Raw genomic sequence first — 24,708 nt, 5'->3', positions numbered from 1 at the left:
TTCCCCTTTAAAAAAAGGATTTTAAATAATCAGGTATCAATTATCACATTTTTAAAAGCTGAATATAATTTTGGAGAGTCGTCTAGGGGGGGGGGGGGGGGGGGGGGGGAATAAAAAAACCTTTGAGTGCAGTGCAGAGTTGAATGTTTCAGCCCACACAAAGCAATGCAGCAATCATTTCCAAAAAATAAAAGTTCATTTAGGACTTCCAGGACCAAGTAATTAATTTCCATTGTTCTATCCCATATGTGATATTAACACGTCTGTTCCAGGGCTGCAGCCAGTAGGTAATGATTTTTCTCATTTTCTGTTAATTGCTTGGTTCATTAAATCTAGTGAATATAAAAATGCCCACCACAGTTATCCAGGACCTGATGCAATGTCTTCAAACTGCTTACTTTTTCTGATGACAGACAAAACCCAAACATATCAAAACTGCCCAGAGACAAGAAAAAGTAACAAATAAATCACAACTGGGAAAGCTGCAGCCGCCAACTTTGGATTTTTTTTTTTTTTTTTTTTTTGGGGGGGGGGTGGGCGCGAGAAAAAAAAGTGTCTTAAAGATTGATCAGTTATGAAAACAAACAGTTCTTCTCCTGCCAAACTGGTAACTGGCTGACTGTTCTAGCTCTACCGAACTCACATTTCAGTTGTCAGTCTCTGTACAAATTTGTCTTCAGGCCAGCGTAGTTCAAAAACAAACAATCATTTCTGATTTGATCTGGTCTGAAACGTCTTGCTGTTGTAGAACCCGTGACATTATCTGAGATCTACGTCTGAGTGGTAAACATTAAAAGTACCGATTACTAGCACAGTGCATGCTGTGGGTCCAAGAGTGTCATCCTGGCAAATAACGGTAAAGAACAATTAATTTACCGTTATCACCTTACATAGCTTTTCAGTGAGATGAGATCATTCTCCACACGCTGAATGTGCTTGTTAATGGCTTCAAAGAATCTGTCACCTACGGATATCACACTACATTACACACTGAGCCAAACATTCAAATCCAGGATGCCATTTTCACAGCTGCACGATTAATAATTCAGAGGACTGTAGGTGTGCATATTTCATACACATTAGACTGTAATTACACACTGAATGAGCCATTATTAGAAACCTGTTGAGATTTACTAGAAAATGCAAAACTGTTGGGTTAAAGGTTAAACTTCATGATCAGCAGCCAAGTATAATGTGTTTATTTTTGTCTTTTCACACACTGTAACCCTGAAATTCTCTCGACACAAATGTCCAGATCATTCAGATAAACTGTCTTTGCGCTGCTTAATACAGAATCATTTCCACCTGAACCCATATGAGGATGCTACAGGTAATTACCCAGAGAATACACAACAAGCGAGTGGGCGTCATGTATCCTGCATCCTCCATGCTTTACTCAGACAGCATCTGGCAGGTTTGTTGGAGAACTTTCTCCAAGCACAACATCCCAGTGCACTTCAGACACAGCAACACCCTCACAAAAAACTACCTAATCAAAATACTCCGACACATGCTAAAGAACGCATAGTTCACCGTGCAATGCAGTGAGGAGTGCTCGGACCTTTACATAGGAGAGCAGAGATCTTCGATCAAGAATACAGACAGAGGCCATCTATAGGCACTGTGAACAACCACCACTGAGTGGAGGTAGTGACGCTAACTATTAGCCACCTATAATGCAGTCCTGAAATCCTCTTCCCAACCCCCACAGCTTGACCCATGTGACCTTAATAGCTCACAACAATATGGCAGGGCAATGTCTCACAGAGGAGTCACATCTTGACTCATATGACCCTTAAAGACTGACTGGAGATTTATGCTTCAGCAAGAAATCTGTGCTGTAGGTATTAGTGTGTAACTGAATAAATAGAATAAGTGTTTTTAATCTGTACTGCCACTGTTGGTTATTGTTGACTCGCTAAATAAGCTATACACAGAGCACTGGTCAGGTTCAATCCATGAATGTGTTTTTATCGCTAATAACCAAAACAAATCCAGTTTTTCCTCAGTTTCTGGAACACACCAACTTCCAACATGTCTGCAAATGTTTATATAAATATAAACATATAGGTCTTAACCTCAAACCCCCGTGAAAACCTATGGCGTAACCTCTTGTGCATCACCCTAGCAATGTGACTACATGTTAGCTCAACGTAGCCCGCGATTATTGTGATTGGCCATTTCAGCACCATCGATTGCCGTTTTGCTCTTCTTCTTTTTTTTTTTTCTTCACCTTTTTCACTGCAGTTTTAAAATGTATTAGTGAAAGTAATGATCACCTCCTCAATATAAGGAACATTAATAATAATAGTATCAATATAAGTACTCACAAATGTCAGCAAATTTCTGGAGGGAGACTGTGGAAACTATTGGAATGGATGTAAGGGAATGTATAAAGAAGTGAAAACTCCTGAGGGACAGATATCAATCCCTACTCCCAGGATTTTATTTTTTTCTATTGGCTGGCACTACATATAAAAGACCAGGACATTAGCACATTGTAATTAACACAATGCACCATAAATGCCAGCAATGACGTTGGCCATTTACGTAGGTTACATTGCAGGCACTACAAAGATTCCCAGCAGAAGTCTAAATCGGACATAACAGGCTTGTCCACATCTTTTAGGACCACATTTAAAATGACAACCCCATCAGGGGTTAAATACCTGGGCCTTCAGACATTTAACAAGTAAAGAAGCATCTTATGTGAGTTTAGACACACCTTTATAAACCAAAAAAAAATGTAAGTCCAGTTACCTTCAGTTCAAGTAATTAGGGCTATTTTGACGTGGGTCGGCGAGAACCTCACAAGGACACTCAGAGAGCATCTTTGACAAAACCCAGCAGAATATTAGTGGTGAGAATGCATCCAAAGCTCTTACATGTGAAAAAGAACCACTTCAGGGAATGTACTGACATGATTTCCTAACATTGTTGGGGTTCATGTGTGAAACTGGCTTAAATTTGAGAAAGATCTTAAATCTGCGTGTCTGAAATAGAGCAGCATACAAACAGAGTTTGGTGTGAATGTGTCACTCAGGTTCAGCGTGCAATGAATCTTGAGCACTGAAGAAGAAATGAAAGGGAAAATACATTTCAAGTAGTTCACAGATCATCAGGTATGAGCACATGAATGGTCTCCTCTCACCTCAAGTGGTTGTGGGCCCTGCTGGGGGACACTGTGAGGCAGAAGGGGGCTATGAGGTCTTTTCTTACTCTGTGGCTGAGGACATGTGGGCTGGATGGAGACAGGAGGCTGTGAGGAGTACAGCAGGGGGATGGGAACTGGGGGACAACACAGCCCTGTCCCCCCAAACCCCAAGTAGAGTGGGTCAGAGAGGTCACAGCTGTTCGTCAGAGCCGAGGTCTCTTCTGAGCTCATCGCTGGCACCTCCTGTGTCTCACTTTTCTTCTCCTCAGACCTCTCACCAACATCCTTTACTCCTCTCTTACTTCTCACCTGCTCACTTTGCTTCCTGCCTCGCTTCTTCTTACTCTTCTTCTGCTCATCTTTTTGTGCTAAGCGCTTTGTCACTGTACTCTCTTGTTCATCAGCAATTGTTTCCTTGGCCTTTTCAATCTTGTCATCTTCCATCTGCACCTCCTGTGCCGCCCCCGCTTTCAGCCCACTCTCAGGCTTCACCTGCTCCTCCTCTTCTCCCTCTGTCACAACTTTCTCTTCTTTCCCCCCCTCCCCATCCTTCTCTTCTCGCCATGTCTTCTCTGCTGCCTCTTCATCCTCCCACTGACTAAACACTTCCTCCTCCATTTCCCTCCTCTTCCTCCTCCTCCTTCTCCTCCTGCTCATGTTCCCTCGGTTGCCGTTTTTTGACAAATCCTCCAGTTCCTCACACAGAAGGCTTGGACAGTCTGCAACAGAGTAAAGCAAGAATTTGTTTTTGACTTAAAAACTTGGACTAAAAATCATCTGGTTTTACTTCAGCATCCTACCTTCTATTAATATAGTACTCTGAACATTAATCAGTTCATAATTATCATCAACATCTTACATCTTGACTTCTACAAGAATACAAATAATAACAGAAATACATTTTTGGATCAGGCCAGTCTGAAAAATGAATACAGGCTCAAGAACTTCAAAGCCAGAATTCATTTTGTGGCAGTTAGGAGAAGGCTTTGATCTTTAAGTTCCAGCCTACTGCACTATGTTTTCATTATGGATCATTTTACCCAGTTTACTTGGTCAGATATTGCAAAAATATGCCCAGTTATTGATTCTGACCTGCGTGTTTTTCCGAACAAGCTCCTGAAAACGGAATGTTTCTCACCTCAAGTCATTATAAGCTGGAGCTAAGTACTATGAATCGAGTTCAACATACCCAGGTTGTCTTTGTGTTATCTGGATTCCCTTATCCTTACATATTTAGTCAGGAACACATCAAGCTTTTATCAACTCACTAAGTTAACCTAGGTTTTAACCTGCACACTCACATTAAACTGGGTGGCATCTGTGGCATTATCAACAGAAAACAGATGTTAATAACAGAGCAGCTGACTGTTCAAAAGATGAATGTATAATATTAGAAAACCATGAATTGGTTGAACACATAATACAGACTGAGAGAAACACAGCTGCTCCAGACAAAGCAGCGGTGGTGAAGGAAAAGCACTGCACAGTAGATAAATACTCACAGCGCTGAACGAATGCATGGACACTCAGTGCTTTGTAAGACAGGAAAAGAGAGGGTAATAAAGTTTAGCCTATTTAAAGCCAGGAGAGAAAGCCAGCAAAAATGCCCACTGTTTATCAGAATCTCATGGATTATAATGAGTAAATGACTAAATTAATGTTTAGAAGGCAATGTTAGTTCTCATTCTTTCAGCTGCAGCTTTGGTGTTGGTTGATGATCTGAGAGCAAGTGAAGAGTAAATGCAACAAACAGAATTCAAAGGCAGGCTTAGTCTATGTGCAAATTAAACACAAACCAGCCAACAGTGGAAGGGAAAAAAATAAGGAAAAAAGAGGTATCTAAAAATATATATCTCTTATTAATCATCGGGGAAGTGTGAAGACACTAGACTCTCCTACTATCCACACAGGAAGTCAGAGGAATCTTCCAGGAATGGTGTCATCATTTCCCAGAGAACTGACAGGTCAGTAGACGCTGATTTCAGACCTAATGATCTCTAATCTAGGGAACAGGTTATCATGGTGAAGCACCCTGGTAAGAAGGGAACCATCTTAATAGCACAGAAAAACCAGGGTTAACCCTGATAACCAGACAAGATGAAATCCCACTCCATCATAAGGCCTCTGCAGTGTTGGGAAAAGTGAACTAACACCTTTTTTTCCTGTGTTAACTACTAAAACTACAAATGCTTCCTTCACCAAAAAAAAGTTGTTGTTCAATGTCATTCTTTTTATTTTCCCCTTTTTTAAAAAACAAAAAAACTAATTCTGCTGTAACTGAACCACCTCTAAACACCCATCCTCTATTGTTCCCATCGTAATGAACAGTGTTAAGACCTGACTGTTTAATGAATGGACAGGCCTTAAGACGGTCAGTGCTCAAACGGTTCCCAGGTTGAGCACTCTGCAGACAAAGTTAGAGCAGGAAGGCCGAGACGGTTTGGACATGTGTAGGGGGAGTAGTGGATATACTGGACAAAGGATGTTAAATATGGGAGGGAAAAAAGGAAGACCTCAAAGAGAAAAGGTGAGATGCAACCTTTCTGCATATGCGGGTGATTCCTGCCATTTATTAGCTCGAAAAAGGTGAGGGGGGATTCTTTACCAGTTACCTGACCATCCTGCGTGGTAGTGAACCTGCAAATTCCTGTATCGATACCATACCAAGTAAACACAGGGCCAGTATTACTGATACCAAAACCAATAGTGATACTTTTAACTTATAAAGGCAGCTTATGTAGGGGAGGTGAGTGTGTTTCATGACTTATGAGATGAATCATCACCAATCTGCAAAATCTGAACACATTTTAATAGGGTTAACATATCGATCCTATTGTGCTAGTATCAATCCGATACCGATACCAGTGATAGTATCAGTACTATGGATAATTGGGTCGCTAGTGATTCACGGCCTAGCTCCACTGCTTGGCATCTGATCAGACAGGTGACGCGTTCCCTATATTTTATTTATTGTTGTTGGCTTTTGAGTTTACGCTTTTAATATAAACTTAACTGAGTGGCACTTTTGCTGGCTTGACTTAATTTCTTATGACACTGTGCAATAATTTCATTACATGTCCACTGTCAAGTGGGTCATTGGTTAACTACAGCAATTTTAAAACCTAGCAAACTATATTTCTGCCTTTGGTAATAGGGGTGGGAATCGAGAACCGGTTCTTGTGTAGAATCGGTTCCCAGTAGTCCAATTCCTTGTTGTTAGTCAGCCTGCCTATCATCCTGCTTCTGTTTCAGCTGCACTTGCGTTCCTGTGTTAAAACAGTGGCACAGTCTGCAGCATGGATATGGATGTTACTTTTATTTTACAAAAGGACAAGCACAGGATGGTAAAGTGGAAACTACATCCAGGACAGAAACAACTGCATTATGCTGCTAACACTACTTTGACTCTTCACACACACAGCATGCTAATACTAAGCCAACCAGACAGCATGCTAAAACCAAGCTAGACAAGAACCCAGAGTGAAAGCTGAGTGAATGCGGACCCCAGCCCAGCAGCCAGACCCTGAACTTTAACAGGTCACAAACATAAGCAGTTGGGTTGCAGCCTCCATTTCTACCTGTTCATGTTTCTAAAGTAGAATCACTGTGGTGATCACTTTCAAGTGTTTTCGTGCTGATTTTCATCTTTGCTTTGTGTTCATAACTAAATACTAAGAGAAAGATCATTTGTGTCACCCTCGTTAGGATAGGGATTTGTGCTGTGTGTAAGATTGTAACCTCAGGTTTATATTGTTAAATGGTAGTTATGAGACAATACGTTTCAGCTATTTTATAGAGTAACATGAAAGTAGTGCAATGAGCAGTGTAACAAATTACTTAATTACTCCAAAGAGAAAGTAACACACACTGATCACAAAAAAGAGGGAAAATACCTCCAACATACACAAACATTCGACCACACAGCATGCAATTAATTTGCATGAATGCAATGTCTTCAGGAGTTTCCCTTCCCACTGTCGCCAAAGTGCTTGCTCATAGGGGACATATAATTGTTGGATTTTTGTGTGTAGGTATTATTGTAGGATCTACCTTACAATATAAAGTGCCTTGAGGCGACTGTTATTGTGATTTGGCGCTGTATAAAGAGAACTGGATTGAATGTGATATACTGCTTAGTCATGGTGGTGATAAGTAATCAAATCAATAAGTGATATCAATAATGGAATCACTAAACTCATCAATTTCCATCTTTATTTGGGTAATTTTGTTTTAGTTCAACTTCTTTTCTTTTCTCTTTTTAAGTTACTCAAACTGAAGCAACCTATATTAATGAAAAGCACATCTCAACTCTGAAAATGCCAGAAAGCAGGTGTATATGCATTCATGGTGTACTCTCACGTCGCTCAGCTACATTGGTGCATTTTCCTCTGTCACTCACTGAGCTGGAGTCAGATAAGGTACCAGTATTTGGAGAAATAACCCGATGATGTTTGAAGATTTCTTTCACATCTCCGGGGTCACGTGGTGACCCGCAGGTCAAATAAAACGCGCGTCGGTCTCGGGAGGAGCAGCAGCCTGCGGTGGCTTAATTAGTGTCCCAGCCGTGCGCCGCCTCGTGCCACCACCTCACCTGACCGTTAATTAACTCTGAGCGGCTAGGTGCTGCTAAACTAGCCAAGCTGTCCCCATCTCCAAACACCGGGTCGTGAATGTTAATAACCGTGTTTTAAGTCGTCTCCGCGGAGCAGAGCTGCACTGGGAGCTTCACTCACAGGGGGAAAAAAATAAAAGCTTTAAATAAGACGTCTTTCAAAAGTTTGTTAAAAAATGGCGTTAAAAGTTTGTCCGCGTGCATCACTTGAAAAGGCTTAAACAAGCCAATAAAACAATTAAAGGGCAGCCTGAGTATCCTTACCCAAGTCTTCACCTGCGTCACCGTCTTCGTCCATGAACGCCACCGTCAAAACCAATAAACTTGTGCTAATAATCAATTAAGTCGAGCAGACAACGAAGCGAATGTCTTCATGACCGCAGGTTAATGGGCTTGATTGATTGATTACTTCTCTCTGCTGTGTGACGGAGAATTATCACGTGAAGGGTGAAACAGAAGCAGCCAATCACAGAACAGAACAGATGCACCATAACTCTACTTTTACAAAAAAAAAGTGTCTCAAAACCAGGTAATGACTTCCTGTTTAAACAAGAAGCCCAAGTTTTATCCTTATCCGGTCTCGCTCATCGCAAACAGCTAAAAATGCTTAAATAAAAATGGCTTCTGAGGGCTCGGGTCTGAGAAGGTTAAGATATTGCCATCTATCGATTTTATCCCATTTATTCATTTCTTTCTGGGACAAGTTTTATGTTTATACTTTTTTATTTTACAGTACAGGGAATTTACTTGTGAATCATTCAAGCATAAAAAAGGCATCTAAGTCAAGGCATGTGCCATTGAACTTAGTGAATAACCAATTTAGGCACTTTGTTACTAGCAGCCTGTCGCAAAAACAAATCGTTTGGTCCCATTTCTTTATTTTAATATATGAAAAATGTCAAAGATAACACAGTTTGACAGGCATAAAATTCTGTTTCTGCATCATCAAGATGATCCCGAAGAGCTGCTCATGGAAAACCTGGCATATGTCAGCATCGGGTGCAGCGTATACTTAAAGAAATTTAAAGAAACTGGAAAAGTGGAGGACAAAAGAAGAAGTGACATACCTAAAGCAACTACACAAAAAGTGAACAGTATCTGAAAGTCAAGTTCTCAAGAAATCAGAAATAATCCAGCAAACGCCTGAAACAGGACCCGAGAGATACATCTGGGCTTTCAGTTGATCCATCTACTGTTTATTGAAGTTTCATCAAAAATGGTCTCAGTGGAAGGGAAGGCCACTTATCCTTCCACCTATTCAATTCAGGTGCACAGGGGGCCTGGAGCATATCACAGCTGCCACAGAGTAATAGGCAGACTACTACACACTGGCAGAAAACCATTCACATTCACACTTAATGCCAATTTAGAATCACCAGTTAACCTAACCCCACTAACTACATGTCTTTGGACTATGGGATGAAGCCAGAATACCTGTAGAGAACACGCAAGCTCCACACAGAAATGCTCCGGCCAGGTTCGATTTGGATTTGAACCCAGGACCTTCTTGCTGGGGCAACAGCGCTAACCAGCCCCATTGTGCTACTCTAACGATGAATGATGAATCAGGCGAGTGGTGTTGGAGCTCTTTTCAAAATTAATGTAATTATGAACACAGAAAATTGCTGTCAGAATTTGATCCACCGTGCAATACCATCTGGAAAGCATCTGAATGGCAGCAGCTTCATTTTTCAGCGTGACAATGATGCCAAACACACTGTCAATGCTGTAAAACCAAACCTGGATAGAAAAACACACAATGCAACGCTATCAGGAGTTCAGGTTGTGTTGAAGAATGATAGCGGTCTGAACAAATACCGACTTTCAAGCTCATTAGTATTGTACAAACTCAGCTTTTCCCTTATATACTGTATTGCATCTAAATAAATCACTGCACCTTAAGCAGCTTGAGGTTACTGCACAGCTAACAGCTGTATGTTTTTCCCACTTTCTTTTTTATGAACCTAATTCCTCAGATTACAAACTATGCCTTTATTGTTGGTTTCTAACTTGCTCCTATGTGTTTAAATTATTTTTTTTATATATTTAAAACAAAACTGTTTGTTGGAAAAAATAAATGAGGACATTTAAAATGTATAACCCTCAATATGAAATGGATAATTATTATTATATGTATAGTATATTGATAAAAGTGGATTCTGGGATTACTTGAAGCATTTTTGCTGCAGTAGGTGAGATGGGACGTCTAAAACAAAATCATTCTGTGAATCATGTAGCTTATTTAAACTAGATCATAAAGACAAAATGAATGTTTTAATATAATCACCAAGGCGCTATAGTTTAGATGCAGATTTGTTACACCTCTTAACATACTAAACTCTAAATGCAGGAAAACTAAAGCCGTGGCTTTGCAGGGGAACTATATGTAGTTTTTAGTTGAGATCCCGTGAAATAAAGACACGTGTCGCTGCTACACATTGTCAGCATTTGCAAATGTATCTGAAAGATGTTTTATTTTCTTTCAGCTTAAATTAATAATCATGTAATCCGTGAAATCTACGCTGGGACTCCTCATGGTTAACCCAACCCTACAGACTGTCAGCTGAGGATAAACAGCGCTGATCCCTTGAGCTTCTTATTCCACAAAGGTCTAAAAAAATAAGCCGTTGTAAAATCAGACACAAACGCACCACAGCCTGCTATCTGTATTTTTGTAGTATGTAAAATTACAGCTGAAAATAACCAGGTTAAAACTGGGTAGTAAATCAGGTTGTCTCTGCCACGGTTGTTCCTCTGTTACCCAGCAGATGGGGTACTGGTTGGACCCCAGGCACGTCAGCCTGCTTCATTCTACCCCAACTCTACTGTGCAGCTTTGGCTCGGCTGTTCCACCCCTCCCACAGGAGGCTCACACACAAGGAGCACTCAGCCTCTGTGCGGAGGCATATTTCCTCATCAGCAGCTCGCTCTCCAAGGCCAGGACAGCTTGTTAGCTTTGCTGGATGATGGCCAGCTGCAAACCCACTACTCCTTCACATCGGGTGACCTTGGTCTCATCTGGTCTCATGCTTGAAGAGCAGGAATAATCTCCTTTCCTGTGTGTTAGTTTGTACTCACAAATCCCCACAGACAGTTTATCTAACTTTCAGTGAAGGGGGAAGGGGGAAAAAGGATATTTTTATGTATTGACTTAAGAAAAATAACATCTCTGTCTGTTTCTCCCTCGAGGGCCCACAGAGTTAAACAAGTGTAAATGAGGTGCTAAGAAGCTGTGATCATGCAAATACAAATACAGCATCTCTCTTAGATGAAGCACAGAAGAGAGGAGAGCTGCCTCTAGTGTCAGCGGGTCGAAAAGAATGGCACACAGGCCGAGCTAATGCTGGCTGGTGTGTGATAACATGGAGGCAGACTTTGTGTCTGCACGCAAGCGCCTTTAAATGCATGTTACTGAAATATATTCATCTCCTGTTTCAAGTGCTTCGCTGCTGAGTCATGAGTGGACTCAAGAATAAAGCCTGGACCTCAAGTTTGAACAATCTTCTGCCGCCAAGGGAGCTGAGTCACATTTAAGACCGAGATATTAAAGGAAAAGTTCACCCACATTACAACACTACGTGTGATCACAATAAACTCATTTAAGCTTCCTGGTTTGAGGGGATTATTTGGGATTTTTATGCATCTCCTGCAGCAAAACGGATACAAATGGAACTTCATGTGCCCTGCCCACAATGTAGAAAAGAATTACATCTAAATAATTCAACGGTAGCCTGTCTTTCGAGCAACATTGTCTTGGTGGGTAATCCACAGACTACAGTGACAGTGTTCACTGTAACCAGAAGAAAGAGCAGTTTATAACCACTGTGAGCACTACAAGCTGCAGACCGCATTAAAATGGAAGTGAAGGGTTGGGAAATCTATAAACCTGGACAAAAAGAAAGAAAAAAAGAAAGATCTGCATAGCAACATCAGGTTTTTGTAGTCTGAGTGAAGTCCTGTTTATCCTTGAAGAAATTTTACAAACTGCAGCTTTGATTAGGAGGAGGAGAGGGCACTAATAATGAGGTCAAAACACTTAAACATTACTCCGGTAGAATCAAAATTAGCTGCACCGAACAGTTAAAGTCTATAATTACATCTTCTGAAAGACTTTTCCAAGTTGCAGGTACATTTGATGGCACCCCTTCATCCAGCCTGTCCTAGCCTACAATGAGCGAGAGGCGGGCACGCCCATCAACAAACCTGCGGCCACTTTTACAGGTGGTGAAAGAAAACTGGACGAATGGAGGGAAGCCATACAGTCACAAACCGCCCCAAAGTGTCACAAACGCCTCACTGAAAGAGCCGATTCAACCCTGAACCTTTTTGCTGTGATGTGCATTTAAAATACTTCATTAACTGAAAGCAGACTTGCTGATTGTGGAATGTGCAGAGTGTTTGCTTATGAGGGAAGATGCATTATTACATATAAAACCAAGGCTGGATTACCTTGACCCCGAGGGACTCGGAAATTCCCTGGTTCATTGAATGTTAATTAGTTTTGGTGATTTGATTAATGGTGCGTTTGTTAGCAAATTAGCACAGCTAAAGTACAATATCTAAGAAAGTGGGGGGTGGTATTGTTTTGTGAGTGTTTTGGGCCTTTTAAGCAGGAAAGTATGCATCAAACTAATATCTGGGGGATAGGTAATAATTTTGCAGAATATACGATGGTGATGGTGTCTGGTGTCTGGTGAAATAATGAGACAGTGCTGTGTGCTTTGGTATGTATGTATTAAAGAAATATTGGTTTCTTGCAATACAGTCAAGAAGTTTGGTCTAAAGATAAGAAAGTTCACCTACATGCACCTTTAAAACTAACGAACCTGACCAAGAAGAGTACCCCTGAAACTACAACTGGTTGTTTTTACACTCTGTAACTTGTATTTTTAATACATATACACAATGTAATAGTTTGTGAACTTTACAGGTGCTGGTGTGCAAACATTAAGGCTAGCTGTTTCACCATTTCCAGTCACAACTATAAGCCCAGTGGCCTATAGTTTCCTATTTACTGTATGAGAGCGTTCTCAATCTTCTCCACTAACTGACGTGGTTTCTTCCTAATCTTAAATTGATCCTCATGCATATTTTACTAAGATCTGAAGGCAGGGGGTCAAGGACGTAAACAACATGAAAGCACGAATCCATCCTGCCTTGTATTAGTGGTTCAGGTTGTTGGTGGTGTAATGGGGTGGGGGATATTTTCTTGGAACATTTTGGACCTCTTCAGTACTAAATGAGCATTGGATAACCTATAACCTACATTTATCTACAGTAAAGAGCAACAATACAGCAACACCATGTTCTTTATAACTTTATTAACCACGGTGTACCATCTGCTTCCAGCAGGATAACACACCATGTCACAAATCTTAGATTATCTCAAACTGGTTTCTTGAACACGACTGTAATCAAACGACCTCCATAGTCACCAAAATCTCAATGCAGAGAGCACCTTTGGGTAGTGGTCGAACAGGACACATCATGGAGGTGCTGTGTGATGCTATTTTGTCAGTACGAGCTGATGACTTTGCAGAATCTATGTCACAAAGACTTTAAGCATCTCTGAAGGCAGAAGGAGGTCCAGTCTGGTACTAGCAAGATGTACGTCATGAATCAGTCAGTGAGTGTATACATGTGTTGTTGCCATAGTTTTGTTCCGTCTGCATTTTTTATTATTACAGCATAGTTTTATCCATTTATAGCAGGTTATTTTTGTGTCTCTTGACTATGGGTCATTGACCTCTAATGCACCTCAGGTTGAGAACCACTGCTGTTGAGATTATAGATCATTACCGATCAAAAAGACAGCAAAGGAATGAATTGCACAATTTTAATGTCACACAGTTATGTAGTTCCTTGGTTGTTTGTGTCATTAGTCACAAATTCTTGAGAGGAAAAGAGAGTTTTTTTAATCTATTTCAGTTTAAAAGACGACAAGAAAGGACAGATTTACCCAATCAGGTTTTTTATTTGGAACAGAGTGGCAGATTAGTGACAGGGCGGTGGCTTGGAGGATCCGCCTCCTTTCGCTCACTCAGCCAATGACAGAAACTCAGCCTTAAAAAATGCAAATGTATAAAAACAGGAATGGGAACAGCAAACATAGAGTAGTGTAGCCTCCACTGGGCTTCACACACACAAACACACACTCACACGCGCACACACACTCTCAAACATGCACACTAACACTCACACACACACACACATACAAATTTACCCTCTTTCTCTCAGACACGCACACACGTCTTATTTGGCTACGCAGGCTTAAATGGCTACAAACGCACACGTTTACACTTTGACAGTCACTTTTAGAAAAGACAGTACGTGTTTATATCATTCCTGCCTGTGAGAAAGTGGCGTGTTGTCTGTCCATCTGTCCTGCGGCAGACAGACAGGTAGACAAGTCAGACAGACAGTGAAAAGACACGGTCAGTGTGTGTGATAGCCACTGTGAGGGACGAGCCGCCCCACATTCAGCAGTGAACAGACTAAACACACCCTCACGCACGCAGAAACACACGCACACACACACACACACTCGCGTCGACAGGCTAGTCAGTGTACACAAGAGTCTGCTGTGAAATATCAAGGTGAAGCACTCATGCATACGCAAACACACAGGTAGCAGGTTTAGATGAGGTGCAGACACAGGCGCACACAGGTATTCTCGGACTGGCGAGGGGAAGGAGGGAGGGAGGGATGGAAGGAGGGGGCCCAGGTAACTACACACACAGGAGTGGAAGAGGTGTGTTACCTGCATGTGGAAGAGCGTGAGAACTGCTGGAGTAGGTAAACAAACACTCGACCACAGTACATTCCAGCTTTAACTCGCCCCTCTCTTCTTTCAAAGACGCACACTTGGACAGAAAAAAAATCCGCACACACACTCACACACACACAGAGCCATCCGCACACACCCAGACGAGTATAGTTTTGACTCCCATGCATTTTTGTTCTACAGTACTGAGTATAATAGAAGCTACTAGCCCAGTCGCACTGGTGTGTTTATTGTTACAATCTCTTAGATAGAAGCACAGCCCGCCTGTCTCCTCACGTTGTCCCCTCCCCTCCCCTCCCCTTCCCTCCCCCAAAATGCTCCCACGGCAGGTTAACATTGACCTCGTAAACACTAATTCATTTTCCTCTCATAACCAAAGCTCTAACGGCAAATGTTATGACTGAATTAGTGCACGTGGGAGCAACTTTTAAAAAAAAAAAATTTCATTAAAGCCCCTCACACTTCCAAGAGGCCCCTCCCATCCCCAAACAGAGAGACAATGATGGAAGAAAGAAAGAAAAATCATAAGGTGAAGCATGCAAAAGGGTGTGTGCGTTTATGTGTGTGTCTGTGTGTGTATGTGTGTGTGTGAGAGGGGTGGGGTGGGGTGGAGGGGGTTTAGCGGATGATGGCGGGACGTGGAGTTGTGCTTTTACACAAACAGACCAAACTCTAAACCAACCGGCAACTAATCAATAACTAACCAATAACATTGAAACCACCTGATCTTGCTGGAAATCACAAGTGATGACTATCACTATGACGACGATGATGATGGCGATGGTGACGACGACGACGAGGGGTTCGATATGCGCTCGTGTGATATGATTTACAGTCTACTTAACGTCGGCGCGGTGTGTTTTAGTGCGCTGCGAGTTTTATTTCAGCTGTTGTGTGTTTGGTGTGTGTGTGTGTGTGTGTGCGTACGTGTGTGTGACAAGAGCACAGCTCATCTAAAGGGATGACGTGATGTGATGGATAAAAACTCTTCATGGTCATGCAGATGGTTAGTGACGCCAGAAAGGATACGCTGATATTTACATATAAACTTTTTTCTTTTTTTAAACTGCTAAATACACATCCTCCTGTTTATTATTATTATTACGGCATTATTATTATCATCATCATCATTATTATTATTGTTCACCATCCAGCCCAAGAACATTGATATATTATTGATTATTATTACTATCCATAACTAGTCTTTATACAGCTTAGAGGAGCAGAGGGAGGGGGGCCTGCCGGTGTCTCCACAGCGGCTCCTTGACGTTGTGAAACACGCCAAGCGCTGAGCACCGTTTTCTGGTTGGCCGAGCACAGAGCGAGAGGTCAGCGCCACCTTCGAGCAGATACGAGTGTGTGTGTGCGCGCGTATGTGTGTGTTAGCGTGTGTTTATGCGTGGCTTTGTGGACGTGCGTTTGTGTGTCTTTGAGCACCAGATTGACGGAAGGCACACAAAAGAGACCTTTCCTCTCACCTTTGACCCCGGGCTCTGTGCGGCCAACCAGACGCTCTGTATGGTTTGTTTTGCTTTTCTTTTTTTTTTCCTTTTTTTTAAGTGTATGTGTAGAGTGGGGGTGGTGGTGGTGAGGGGCAGAGTAGAGCCCGATCTAATAGTTAGTCTGTCCATAGGCTCACTCCACCCGTCTCCACCCCTCTCCTCTCCCCTTTCAGGCCTTTTTTTCAGATTTGCTCCGTTAAAAACAGAAGAGGATCTCTCTCTCTCTCTCTCTCTCTCTCGCTCTTTTTTTGTGTGTGTGTGTGCTGGAAAACACAGGTTACAAGAGCATGTGTTTTGTTTTGTTCGTTTTCTTACAAAATAATCATATCATTACATACAGAACAAGAGAATCTGTAGAATATTAATAACAACATTTACTTTAAAAACATCTCGCGTGTACGTGTTATTTTTTTTTCTGAATATATTTGGATTTTTTTTTCCTTTTTTTTTTGTCCTCTTTTTTTCTCGTTTTCTTTGAAAAGAAGGTTCCAAGTCCGCAGAGAGAAAGGCGCTCTCAAGTATGGAGACGAGAGGAGAGAGGGATGAGGAGACCCGAGCAGATAAGGAGGGTGGGGGGAGAAGAAGAGGAGTAGGAAGGATGGAGGAGGAGGAGGAAGGGCAGGACTTATAGAGTATCTTTCGCTCTTCTCTTGCTCGCTCTTTCTCCCTTCCCGGTGTGCGGCGTGTCTCTCTGGCGTGTCAGTGTTATGCATAAAACTCCTCCTGCTTGTCCGGTTTCTGGTAGGTGACGGTGGCCTGTTTGGGTTCTTCCAGCGTGTAGCTGCCCTCGTCCTTCTTCTTCATCCTGTACACCAGCAGCATCACCAGGAAGGCAGCGAACAGGGCGCCCACCACGCCTCCCACTATCACCGCTGGAGCGAGATGGAAACAAGAGTGTTAGTCGTGTCAAATTTGCAGCAGATTAGCTGCTACAAACACTCAAACACACGCAGAGACAAACACTAAAATGCCATTAGAGCCGCTGGCACGTCTGCGGCCGACTATGACACAACACGGAGCTGCTTTAGAAACACTTCTAGCAAATCTACCACAGCATTACTACCACCTTCCTGCTAAGTAAAGACGGATGAGCCCGAATGTGCCAAAATACATTCTGTGCTGCCAACCCGCTTTGTGTTAAAACTGCAGCCCTGCAGTGCCACATAGCAGTTTAACCCTGTGGGGGCTGCCGGGGCCAATCAGCAGCAGCTGCTTTTTTCCCCACCGTCCTTTGCCTACTCTGCTTATCTTGTCGAAATGGTTAAAAACGCCCTCATTACAGTGACTGGCATCCACGCCAAAAGCGGGAAACAAGCGCTTTGTTTCCATTCTTTGCGTCGGGAGAGTTTACTTTGTTTATCTCCGTTTCTGCTGAAGGGATTTAATTAATACAGTTTTTCCACCGCGTACTGTCACCGCAAAACGTATTCCCCTCGTCTGCCTCGTCGCACCGTTTTACGTAATTAAATCTTCTATAAGATTTCAGTCGGTTTTATCTTCTTTTGCCCAATCATGCAGTGTGTAACTACAGTCTGTGCATTTCACCGTGTCTCTTTTTCTCACCATCTCTGATTTTATTTATACTCAGACTTAAGGAATGTTCACTGTACCATTTCAAGTTGCTGTCAAGATAGCACATAATGAACCACTTGTCCGTGAATTCATAATATCAAGTCATCATTAAGACGAATGACTAAATCAAGGATTTTAGTCATGCTGGTGGGGCTGGGCCATGGATGGCATTGTCATTCAGCCCATCTGTCCACCGCTTTTATCCAGAATTAAATTGGACAGAATGGCCTGAAATTTGGCGCGGATACTGATGTTCCCCTCGGGATGAATTGTAACAACTTTACTGAGCTCGCTGCATTTCTGAAAGCAAAGAAATTATAATTTTATTCCAAAAAATTTTGTTTGAGTTTTGTTTGAGTTTAGTTCTGAATAACAAGTGGTACCCAGCCGATGTGCAAGACAGCAATAATATATTTAGCATGTTAGCAGTAAAGAGGACCTATTATGTTCTTATCCTTCTCCTTTTTTCTTCCATATACAGTCATGCAAAAAATAATGTTTTCATACCACTCGAAGCTTTCCTGTGAAAAGCTAAAAATACCTCATGACTCAGTAGATTGTAGATTCACCTTTAGCAGGAATGAGTGGAAGTAATTGTTTCCTGTATGATTGTATCAGTCTCTCACATCATTGTGGAGGAATTTTGGTCCACTCTACTTTACAGTGTTGCTTTAGTGCATTGAGGTTTGCAGGCATTCGTTTATGCCTGTCATTGTTATGCCGGCCATTGAAGCACCTTGATTATTTTCTTTTTGAGCCATTCTGTTGTAGGCTTGCTTTGTGCTTGGGTTCGTTTTCCTGTTAAATTGAACTTTAGCTGTTAGACAAATGTTCTCACATTTGATTCTAGAATAATTTGTCATACAGACAAAATCATGCTTTCCAGAGGTCTTGTGTAACCTTTCCAAACAAGCCATACTTTTTCGGTCTTTATTTAATTGTACTGTGATGAACTTTAACATTTAACACACTAACTGAAGCATGTAGAGTCTGAGATGTAGCTCGTAGGTTGTTTTTTGGGTTTTTTTGCAGTTTCTCTGAGCATTGCACGGCAGTATGCTTGCATACCTGAATGCTCCAGATCAGGAAAATGCCCAAACTTATGCTCTCACTTGCTGATGATCAATTTATGCATTATGCATTTGATTAGGAGCAGCTGGCTGCTATTGACCTTCTTAACTCTTATTAAAGCAGTGAGAGTGTTCTTAGTTTTTCACATGACTGTATATGTTGTTAGAATAGTGGATGCTCGTATTACTTATAGCCAAAGTTTAATAATAATAAAGTCAGTGTGTGTACCGATAATCAATTTGAGTGAAAAGCTCAGACTTCAGCCAGGCTTTTTGTACTGCTGTCTCTTTATAACATCAAACCCTCTGTTTACAAGTGGCAGCCAAACAGAAGAAAGCTGGCTTAAAGGGAGATGAAGCTAAAACACCCTTTTTCCAGATTTTGGTGCTAAAAGGGCTCTGTCAATGAAAAGCTGCACTACACTAATACACGTCTACTGTCTAGTCTAAAATATGTTGCCTCCTGCTCTTTACCGATGAACAGGAAATCAGCGAAAACCACAGCCAGAAGTCCACCAATCAGAACGGCTGAAGGAGAGACAGAGAGCCAGTCAGGTCAGGCAAATTGGCTGCTCCTTTCTTTTCAACAACAGCTCTTTGGGATGAGGAATAGGGGGCACTTGAAAAGGAACTGGATTTAGCCAAAGGGGAAAAGGATGAGAAAAAATAGGGGGGGAAAGGAGGGGTTGGATAACCCAAGAAGAGGATCTCTTGTTCTCAATGGGTCAAACGGGGCTAAGCGGGACATTCTTTTATGGTGATGAATCTGCACTACGTGAATGCGAGGTGATGCCAGATTGTCAGAGCAGCTTCCTGAAAGCAGGGAAAGAACACAGGAGGCAACTGGGAAATGTGTTCTGCCAGTCTAAGGGGTGATTAGACGCACAGGACCAGGAAGACATGCTCTGAGACAGACAGATGGATGAAAAGGGCTAAAATTCAGACACGACACACATGGAAGCCATTCGCATGATCTTTAGTGATGGATAATCTTACCTATCAAGACCTCTTTTCTCTCCAGGATGTTCTTCTGCGGTAGCTGGGCCGCGGAGCTGCCTCCATCCACAGAGTTGCCGATAAGATCAGGACCTCCCGCCATTTCGCTGCCAAGATTATTGCGGCGTCCATCCATGATTTCATAATCTCCACTTGGTCCTGCAGCACCCACTTCGTTGGTACCCTCCTGAGATGGGGAAAATGAGACCAATGAGGAAACTTACATTTGATGTAATCCCATTTCCTCCACAGAGCCGCTGCACTGAAACGCATCCAAACCAACACAGAACTTTCCATGGCACATGTTCGCCTTTAAAACAATGAGCCTCTGTATATTAGGATGGGAGAGAGCTGTAGATTGTCCAACCCATCCAGTATACGCACAAAATCTGGCAGCTTAATTATATGTGGAAAACCAGAAAAATCTAAATGGATCGTGGTTTAATGCAGAGTTTCTTTGATTAACCAAAAGCACATGTGTCAGAGAAATACCTCTGGTCTCGAAGAGCTGGGGATCAAGTCGTTACGGTTTACTGGACCATAAACTGTATATAAAAGATGGAAGAGCAGTAACCGCATGATGCCACATAATGTTTTGAAGCCTCAAGTTGAGCATTTTGGTCTTTACCGTCTTGATTTTAGGAAACTGAATGTGACAGTCTGAATGAGGGAGACGACACCTCTTCCTTTCTGACTCTAAAATTGAACCATATTTTAGAAAATTGGAATCATATTACATTTAACAAGATATTCAACCAGCAATTGAGGCGATAAACTCATCAGTAAAGTGTTTATTGAGCTCACAGATCAAGTAAGCATCTCACTGATGTTGTTGATGCTGTTCTTGTTTTTTGAGTCTGAGATGAGGACACTAAGACTACTGTTTGTTAGATTTGGCAGCTTGAGCCCAGAAGTGATCGGCCTAACTTTGCATAAAGAGTGGAAACAGCAGGAACCAGCGATCATAACTCTATACAGGCTTAAATAAATAAAGTCCCAAAGTTCACAAATGAAAATTTTTCATCCCGTTCGCCTAATACTGCCTGACATGAGCTGAGTCCTACCTGTGTTGTTGTGGGCTGCTGTGGGCGGGTCGTTCTCTCTGTTGGCACCGCCTGAGTCGTTGTCAACATGGGAACCCTGGGCCTGAAGGGGGTCCTGGTCTTGACAGTGGTAGCAGTGGTTGTTGCAGCTGTGGTGGGCTCAGAGGTTGACTCTGGTGTGATGGACATGTCTTCTTCTGTAGTGGTTTCGTCAGTGAATCCTGGGTAAAGCAAGCTGGGCTCTGGCGAAAGGTAGATGTCTTCCTCTTCTTCTGTGGCGCTCAGGTCATCTGAACCAGCAGAGGGCGCTGCACTTTCAGCAGGACTGGCTGCAGGATTGGTGGTGACCATAGGAACGGCAGCAGGGGACCGGGGCGCGGCAGTGGTCTTGGCGGCGGCCCGGATTCTCTCCAGCTCTCTCTCACGTTCCCTCTCTCTCTCCCTCTCCCTCTCTCGCTCTCTCTCCCTCTCCCTCTCCTTCTCCCTCTCCTTCTCTCTCTCCCTCTCCTTCTCTCGCTCCATCTCTCGGACACGCTCCCTTTCCCTCTCCCTTTCTCTCTCCCTCTCCTTTTCCAGCTCCAGCTCCCTCTCCCTCTCCAGGTCCCTCTCCCTCTCCAGGTCCCTATCCAAGAACACACCGCTCTCTCCCTCAGCCTCAGTGAGAAGAGGGGTGGTCGTTGGGTCCTCTGGGTTGGGGCTAGGCTCTGCTGCAGGCGGTGCAGAGGGAGCGAGGTCGGTTGCTTGGGTGGTGGAGAGAAGTAGGGGTTCCTCTGTGGTGAACGTGACAGCTACTGATGTTGGCCTCATACCAATCTCAGGAACTGAAGAGGAGAGAATTAGAACAAAAAATGAAATAAGACAAGAAGAAGAGTCAAAGTTGACACAGTCACTCCATCACACAGTTTTGTAAGCCACCACCCGCCCACACACACACACACACACAGATAACAGTAGATCAGAAACTGAGCCTATTGCTGGCTCATTCACTTCACACTCAGTAGTTTACTCTCTAGTGACACTTCTGACACTTAATCTGATTAGTCTTACTCAGCCAGCAGATTGCATCGTCCCTAACAGGTGTCCCCGGTGTATATCCCTAATACCTAAAGTTCCCCTGATGGCTTACTTGATGGGCTGCAGTAGAAAATAAGAAGAGATGTGTAATGGAAGAAAGAGAGGAGCATACAAGGTCTGATACGGCTGTGCTGTTCTTCGTGCAGCATCATTAATCCTGTCATGCCTAAGAATGGCGAAGCATGTCATCACATCTGAAAATCACTGAAAATCAATGCTTAAATGCTGTATGCCTCATCCCTGAAGGGTCCACTATGATCACAGAAGTTGCACCGAGCAGAATGATGTCTTTAATTATCTGTTATATCTGAAGCTGCAGCCGCACAGGTTTAATGCTGCTCGAAGGCAAGAGGTGTCGGGATCTATCCAAATATCCATAGTACCGATATCAAATATGCATCAGTACTGGACTGGATTGATACTTTGTTTCTATCGTCTAAGTTCAGTATGTAGCTCAAAGAGCTGTATGTTTAATAAACTATTTTCTTGGAAGAGAACGGAAGCTAAACCGAAATGCTTTAGAGGCGGGCACAGTTACACTCCTGATGTCCAAAAAAGTTTTAAAATAGTTTCAAAATAGAAGCTGAAAGAGTGTTTTTTTCTTTGTTAGCTAAGTATTGTGGAAAGCACAAATCACAGTGGTTAACTCATCATTAAAACCTGTTCAAAATTTGAAAATTGATGCTAATTCATCTCATAAATCATTCAACACTTCTCTCTCCTACTTGAGCTGCCTTTATAGGTTAAAAGTATTGCTATCGGCAATACTGGCCCTGTATTTAATTGGTATTGGATCGATACCAAGGTTTGCAGTATGTGCAGCAGTACCGAGGACCATCACCAAAACAGACAGCATTCACATTGTTGTATTTTTATAGCTTTTAATAAGAGAATGTGGCACAAGTTGCCTTCAGAGTTTTCTGAAAGGCGTCCTAGCAAGTGGGGAACATAGGAAAAAGGGCTTACTTTAACCTAAACTATCATTTTGACCAAATCTAAACATGAGTTCTTTTGCCTAAATTAAACCAAACTGCAAGCAAAAACTGAAAATAAATAAATGAATAACCCAGCTAAGTCTGCACTGGTAACTCACATGGGAGATGAGCCCCAGTCTCCTGGATGAACGTGTTGGTCATACTAATCAACCTACAGCCATCCCCATAATTTACAGTCAACAGCAACCATGATCCTAGAGCAACATTTATTATGACGTTGCAGGAACAAGTCAACATGGTGACATCGTGTCTAAACTTGTAAGGCTTCCACATGAAGCTGGAACTAAGCTCCTCAACCAAAGGCTTTCCATAATGCAACACGTTAATATGTTTTCTTAAGATACACCTTCCCTGGTAAACTGCCCACCTTTCAAACTCCAAGGCCAACCATTTGAGGTTTGAGAAAACCCAAGCTTGGGCAACCATCATGACATCATCCCCAGCTCTTAAGCAGCAATTAATTTGTCCTTGACTACACATGCAGCTATCTTTGTTCATCAATTAATCCCTTCTGTAATTTTAAACACTAAGGAAAGATTTTCTGCAGAACTACAGAAAGCATCGTTCAGCTTTTTTTCACAGCCAGCTAACAAACAAACTAACAAACTGGGATTTATGAGTACAAGTGTCTCCGCCTCCATCTTTCCTTTAAATGTCAGCAACACAAAAGCACACACAGAGAGTGCTTAACTATGTTTGGTTTGGTTTGTTTTTTTGGTTGCTTTTTTAAATCGCTTATAAAATAGTGAATGTAATGACGACTTAGCACCCCAATTAAATCGCCATTTTCTGCTCATTTAGCTGTCTGACAGCAGAAACTTAACAATGTGTACATGAGAACGACTGCTGCAAATTGTGAGTTCAGCTGTGTTAAAAACCTAGAGAAGAGAAGAGAAGAGAAGAGAAGAGAAGAGAAGAGAAGAGAAGAGAAGAGAAGAGAAGAGAAGAGAAGAGAAGAGAAGAGTGATTCATTTTCTTTTTAAATCTCATAATACTATTACTCCACCCCACCTTTCATTCTGTTATAGCAGTGAAGCTCTTTGGGTTGAAAGAGAAACAAATTGAATTTACAGGCACAAAGACACGAAGGCTGTAGTGGAGGTGGAGAGGATATCGAAATATGGACTCCAACAATGCAGCTTCTGTTAAACATATGAGACACCACAACAACAAAAAAAGAAAGAAAGAAAGAAACTGGATGGCTCTGAAGCAGCTGTGACACAAAATGAACATCTGCCTGTTAAAAACGAGCCCTTTCTTTGGGCTCTGTAGTGTGGTTTGAGCTTAAGCAATTTGCCAGGCTGCTGTTTCAGCCACAGGGGGTGCCTCTGCTACACTCTCCTGCTTTGAATTGTAATTTATTTTGAGCGTGCTCGCCACTAGCGCAGCGCCTGAACTGAGGGCAGCCCTCAATGAGTCATGCTTAATAAGGAGCGCCGCGCTCAAGCTTCGACAGCAAGATCAGAAAATCAACCTGAATTACAGCAATGTGATTTACATTAAGTAGGTAATTCCTACAGCCCGGCTCGAACACGGGCCGCACGCTCGCACATAGGTGCCCGCGACCGCTGGTGTGCGTGTGATCGTCTAATCTGCATGGACTGTAATCTGATTAGAGTAAATAAGATCTCGGGGAACTGAGCTTCAGTTAGTGCTTGTTTGTAAGGGGTGTGTCTGAGGAATTTTCTTAATAAATCTGTTCCCAAACTTCTCAGTCGAGCCACACGGCATGTTTATGTGGTGTGACTTTGGGTGTGTGTGTGCGTGCATGGTCTCCACGCATGCGTGTCTGGTGAATAGAGGAGGGACTGTGGGGGTCTTCGGGGTCAGCAGATTGAAACCCAGCAGCTGTTGAGTCTGAAAGAACCAGGGCATGAGTGTGTAACCTCACACACACACATAGATA

The 24,708-nt window shown here is 42.5% G+C and overlaps 1 protein-coding gene across 2 annotated transcripts in view; it reads right to left on the bottom strand.

Annotated features, from left to right (window-relative positions):
• Positions 1–14,857: 14,857 nt before the first annotated feature.
• Positions 14,858–24,708, bottom strand: part of sdc3 (syndecan 3) — a 41,420-nt gene continuing 31,569 nt past the window's right edge. The window contains exons 3-6 of one of the 2 annotated variants that reach the window (XM_065470958.1): positions 20,755–21,554; positions 19,691–19,877; positions 19,169–19,222; positions 14,858–16,924 (exon numbers count right to left, since the gene is read on the bottom strand). In XM_065470958.1, coding sequence (XP_065327030.1) covers positions 16,758–16,924; positions 19,169–19,222; positions 19,691–19,877; positions 20,755–21,554 — 1,208 coding nt within the window. In that variant the 3' untranslated portion in view covers positions 14,858–16,757. The remainder of the gene's footprint in view (positions 16,925–19,168; positions 19,223–19,690; positions 19,878–20,754; positions 21,555–24,708) is intronic. The other variant, XM_065470959.1, reaches the window with a different exon arrangement.

Source organism: Pelmatolapia mariae, linkage group LG22, assembly GCF_036321145.2.
Source record: "Pelmatolapia mariae isolate MD_Pm_ZW linkage group LG22, Pm_UMD_F_2, whole genome shotgun sequence".
Lineage (NCBI taxonomy): Eukaryota > Metazoa > Chordata > Actinopteri > Cichliformes > Cichlidae > Pelmatolapia > Pelmatolapia mariae.
The sequence above is the reverse complement of the archived record's forward strand: the minus strand, read 5'-3'. Positions and strand labels throughout refer to the sequence as shown.